Source organism: Sitophilus oryzae, unplaced genomic scaffold (assembly GCF_002938485.1).
Source record: "Sitophilus oryzae breed Bouriz unplaced genomic scaffold, Soryzae_2.0 scaffold_1301_pilon_pilon, whole genome shotgun sequence".
In the NCBI taxonomy this organism is placed as follows: domain Eukaryota; kingdom Metazoa; phylum Arthropoda; class Insecta; order Coleoptera; family Curculionidae; genus Sitophilus; species Sitophilus oryzae.
In genome coordinates, this window is record NW_022145951.1 from 179,358 (window position 1) to 185,357 (window position 6,000).

General features: G+C 32.0%; 1 protein-coding gene across 1 annotated transcript in view; it reads right to left on the reverse strand.

The window, feature by feature from the left end:
- Positions 1-5,663, reverse strand: part of LOC115874852 (nuclear receptor subfamily 2 group E member 1) — a 77,861-nt gene extending 72,198 nt beyond the window's left edge. Inside the window, exons 1-3 of the mRNA XM_030890152.1 lie at positions 5,654-5,663; positions 1,671-1,751; positions 1,450-1,611 (exon numbers count right to left, since the gene is read on the reverse strand). Of these exons, the coding sequence (XP_030746012.1) occupies positions 1,450-1,611; positions 1,671-1,751; positions 5,654-5,663 (253 nt within the window). The remainder of the gene's footprint in view (positions 1-1,449; positions 1,612-1,670; positions 1,752-5,653) is intronic.
- Positions 5,664-6,000: the final 337 nt, after the last annotated feature.

Genomic DNA, 6,000 nt, shown 5'->3' on the forward strand with positions numbered 1-6,000 from the left:
TTGCTCCCAGGTATTGAATCAGGTAAAATGATTCATAAGGACAGTTTTGGATTCAAATTATAAAAAATTATCTATTTTTATCCTTTATTTACTACTCGTAGAAGATATAGAGCATGGAAAAGAAACAGCCCTATTTATTTATTATATTTTTGTTATATATTATATTATTATAAACATTTTATAATAATCCATAATATAATATAATTTTCTGAATATACTAACAGTTGTGGATCGGCTGCTATGTTAATTTAAATACATCCTTTACAATCAGTTTTTTCATTTTAGAGAAATTTCAAATATAATAAAATGTGATATTGTCCTTTTATTTATCTAAAAGTTCGAAAGTTTGCACTTGCACTGGACGGGCCGTATCAAAGCCGTCGGCGTTGGCTTCTTTTGAGTTATATATAAAGAAAATGTTTTTAAAAGAAAAAAAGATAAAATAAACATTTTTTTCTAGTTATGTGAATTAAGGTTGGCGGCAACCTTTTTTATAATAAATTTTTCGTTAGTATACCTACAGACTGTCTAAAAGCACATTCGAATATTTTGAACATTTTATGTATTTTTAATTTCTCTTTTAAATTTATTCGGTCTGTTCTAATATAAAATGTTAAGGGAAACTAAGTTATTTGTGGATTTTTTTTTTGGTAATTGATGAAAATTATCATAAAAATCACAAAAATACCATAAAAAACACGCACTACAAATTTTAAAAGGCACATGGCATCAAAACACCCAATACTTTCTTTGTAAGTTTTTATTAAAAAAAAATTATTCCGCTATTTATTCTGTTTTTTATTAAAAATTTTGGGATTGAGCTTCCCAGTTTACAGCGTACCAATTTAAAAATATCAAAATCGCAATCGCAGGTTACAGTCACAGCGATTTATAAATCACAATCGCAGTTTCAACTGCGATTGGAAAATCGCAGTTTTGCTCATCTCTATTAAAAATAGATGCAGTTTTTCTTAAATTATTTAAAACCGGCTTCCTCAAAATTGTTCCAATATGGCATGCGTTTTCAGCATATCCAGAACTTCAAAAACCTATTTACAGATTCGCTGCAAAATCTATAAGGGAGCCAATATTTGGACAGTTCAAAATTTGCATGGAATTTTCTACGCTTCCAAAGCCGAATGTAAATCTAATGGTGAACAATCGCGCTTGTATCAGATGAAAATTTAAGTGAAATAACAGAGAACTTTCAAATTTTTATTTCACGAAAAGAAAGTATTGCTACAGATTTATAAAGTTAATAATTAAGATAAATTTCTGAACTCTTAAAATAATTATTAACCTGAAAAAAATGAAGAAGAGAGATGTTCATCTTTGTTAGGATTGAAAATATTGTATAACGGAATTTTAATATGTACCACATAATACAATAATAATCTTGGAATTATTATTTAATCCCCCATCTTTGTAATAATATAAAACTCAACTTACCATCTTTGTTCATGCTGGCTTGAAAACACTTCGAAAGTCTACAGGCTCTGCACTGGTTTCGATGAGTTTTATCCACCGGACATCTGCCTTTCAAGTCGCCTGTAGCTTTGCACGTGTAGACCCTATTGCGATGGATACTGCGTTTAAAAAAACCTGAACACCCTAAAAAACCAAAATAAGTTATTTTTGTTATTTAATAATTCGGGAAATGGATAATATACCATCGCAGCTGTAAATTCCATAATGTTTTCCAGAACTTCGATCTCCGCATACTTTGCAGGGTATGTCCAGAAGTCGATCTCCTTAAACAATATCATAAGATTGATACTAAAGTAGAAGTATATTAAAATACTACAGAAGGAAAGTGACAATAATAGTAATAATAAGCAGTCATACATAAATCAATAGCAGATATAATATAAATATCGGTTGATATATTAAAATTAACTTGCAAATAGGCAATTGGCAAATAGCAGAGATGAACTACTAGTAATGAGCGAGACTTATTCTTGGTCTTGCACAAAAAGCAAGAACAAGACAAAGAATAAGACTAGTGTTTGGTCTGCAAGACCAAGACCGGGGCACAGGCACAGCAAGGCCTTTATATATGGACCTAACCCTAAAATCATAAAGAACTGCTAATGCTTAGCAGGAATAAAGTGCGAATCACAATAGGTCTCTTGACAGGACACATGTCTGTCAAGTGTTGCCTGAACAAGCGCAACCTGTATCAAGGATGTCTTTGCTGCAGACGCTGCGATAAATATCCTGAAACAGCGGAGACCATAATATGCCACTGCGAGGCGCTGAATCCCAAGCAAAACTTTTTATTTAGGAAAGCTAGGCTAGAACCGGAGGAACTATGCTCCCATCCTATCAAAGACCTGCATAAGTGGGTGCAGGGTACAGGGATAGGAGAATGAATAAAGAAATAGAAATGGATAATAGAAACACAACAGGCCTCACAGGTCGCAGTGTTTCCGGCGGAGGACGGCCAATAGCATATGATATAAGAAATTACTTACTTGTTCAAAATGATTGTTCTAATATAATACAAATAGTATTTTTCCGATTATTGCATAAAACTTTAAAGAAAGAAATGCTGATTCAATGTTATATTTTCAAGTTAGTTCCAAGTACAGGAACAAGAAAGTTTTGATCTTGCATTTGCTCATTACTATGAACTACAAACACATAAACGCTAAAATAGCATAAATAATACAGCAAAAATTAATACTCAAATAATACTATAATATATTATCTTAAAGTTCGGTCACTCTTGATAGAAACATTGTGTTGTAACAAGTATGTATCTAAAACCACGGAAAACATTGTTCGACATGGAGAGCATCAGTATACACAATTCGATCGTTTGCTATAGGAACTTATTGTCTGGTGTAGTACTATGCGCCAGTATAGCTTATTAGCGCACAGAAAAAAATGATTGACGCACAGTTAAACAACGCCGCGAGAATGATCGCTGCCCTAAGCAAATTTGCCCCAACCAATGGTTACCATAGACTTACAGTACAACAAAATAGATTTATCTCTATTCTGTGCAAGTAATAAGCAATGTTCCACGGCTTCACCTCCGCCGAAATAACACGCTGTTTAAGGAACGTAAAAAGAACTTCCAATACATCTCTATTTGAGGACGTAAGCAAAACCGGATGCGTTCCAGAAATGGTTCCAGACCTATGAAGACTGCAAAAGCTGGTATAGAAATTGACTTTAATATAACAGAGATATTGGCCTATTGGCCTCCGAATGCTCGGAAGCTACTGAACTTTTTCTTAAGAAACTGTTACTCTGTATATAAGGGATGTAACAAATGTCATTTACTTTAATTTAAACTAGTCAAAGCTCAATAAAGACAATTTCAATATAATGCTTTTTAAATGATTCATATCGATCGTCAGTAACTAATAGCGTCATTGCAACTATAGAATTAGATTTATATCGGAAAGATTCAACAGGAAAACAAGAAATTTTAATTACCTAATTGAAAAATAATTAAAAAATATAAATACCAATAATATCTTCAAACTGGATAAACTATATTATTCACCATGGATAAATTATTATCTTGTAAAGGTTAAAATTTGGAGAATACGTTTATTTACTACTTTAAAAATAAAATAAAAACTTACATAAGATATAATTGAGCGTAAATTCTTAAAAAACTGCATCAACTTTTGAAAAACGTTTTTTTAACTGTTTTTTTCAGCACTTTAAATAGACTGAATCACGAATAGAAATGCAATGTATTACGAGAAGACGGATGAAAAATATACGTATTCAACATGTATACTGACTGACCAAAAATATCTTTATCAAAAATTAGCTTGGCAGGATTTCTAACTCCCAAGATATTTCCAAATAAAGTTGTGCTGTTTGGTTGTAAAATTGTTTTGATTTTTTTTATCATTCCTGAATTGGAATGATTGATTGGATAAAAAATAAACTGCTTTTCACAAGCCGAAACAATTTACGAAAATATTTTATGAACCAGAACAATTGATCAAACTATATTACAAACTTATCCAATTCATATTCTGGCTTTTAGAAAGATACAAATTTTAATTGGTAGCGAGATCTATAAAAATCAACTGAATTGAAACGCATTTAATCAAAAATACTCTTTTTCTACCGAATGTGTACCTATATATCCTCTTTTAAAGTACCTATTAGAGAAAAAATGGGGGAGGGGCAGCAACACACTATGAATGAAAAATTCATTCCAAAATACGTTTATTGACAACATTAGAGCAGTAGCTGGTCTTAGTCTTGCAGTCTAATAAGCAGTCGGTCTTGGTCTTCCTGCAAGATTCATGCAAGAATCTTGTAGCAAGACCAAGATCGATTACTTATTGACATTTGATACATCGCTTACATAGTTGGACTTTTTAATATATTTTTACGAGAGGTACTTTCTTCATAGAAAATATTTTAATAAACAATATAGTAGAGGAGAGCATAAGACGGGACAGTATCAAAGTTTATGCCTATGGACGGTGAGTGTTATTTATTCCTCATATGTTATATAAGTTAGCCGTTTATAATAAATATATTTCGACCCATGCGTCTTTTTTTCTCCTTCGCTGTCAAGTGAGGTTATTAAAAATCTATATTATTGCAAAAGTTCCTAAGATGGGACAATTAAAAGTTACCCAAGATAGGACGTCTAACGCTTCATGTCCCATTTTAGGATGTTAGTTACTAACTAAGAATCTCCAAACACCAACATCCAGTGCCAGTATTTCTCTTGGACCATGCCAGAAAGCACATTAAATTATAAGAGATAAGTCCTATACCAGTTGCCGAAAGAATGAAAAAAAACAAGCTCTAAAAGATCTCGAGAGTCAACGATGCTTACCATATAAAAAGAGCTGGAAGAGGCTGAGAAAGTGAAGAACGAAAGTGTTAAAGGAAAGAAAAGCTTTTGCGATAAGACAGTCGAGATTGTTATCAAGAACACTGTGATTGTCATCACAGTCTGCAAATGTTTATATACGGAAAGTAAATAGGATTGGTATTGGGTGTAAAAATTGCTTTTTAATAGAAAAATTAAACCTGTGGCATCTTGATGAATTGTAATTTGATTATCTATCTCATAGTAATTAGTGTCCCATTTTTAAATTAAGTATTAGCTTATGTTATTTTAAAATTGTCATTAAAAAATGTCGATGTTACCTCAATAAAGTAGACTTTTCCGTAATTCCCATTTCCATATTTTCCTTTTATGTTGTCTGTAATTAATTGAGAAAAAAAGTGTCCTATTTTGGGTCACTCTCCCCTATTTTTCGAATGCAAATATATTTTTATTTTATTCGCAGGATTGTCGCTGGCAATAGTTTAGTTATAGAAACATTTCTTTATTATTGTTTATATAAATTAATGGTTGGAGGGGTAGGTAAATAAAAATTTCATTTTTTAAAAATGAAACTATGAAAACTGAGATATTAATAAAATGCATAAGAAAAAAAATACCGCAAGAGCCTTGAATGCTGGGTCTTATTTTTGATCTTGCGTAAATCTTGCACGGATCGGTCTTGCTTTTTGTATAAGATCAAGACCAAGAACAACTCCCGCTCATCACTATTTTAATTATTTATTAAGTGATATTAAATAGTTCGCAATTTTCTAAAATTCATTAGTTTACCTACATGCAAATAAATTATAACAAAAATATATAAAAACTCACCAGTTCCCATTCTTCGGCCTGCGGGTGGCCTAACCTTACCCCAGATAGAAGAATCAATTTTGAAAATGTTTTTTTCACACCTTTCACCGAAGAATATGATCTCAAAAGTTAATCAAACTACACTAATTATTGGTAAATATGAAAATATTTAAATAAAAGGAAGAATTATTATGGTAGGTATTAAACAAAAATTATTTTATTTTCGTTTCAAAATCAAAACTGTGGAAAATCGGAAAGATGAACCGCGCGTCGTGGTCCTCGTCCGCCAGGGTTGGAAAATTCAGACTGACTGAGACTGCGGCGCTTCCTGGCAAAGAGGGAAAATAGGGGTGGCTGGCTGGCAGGTC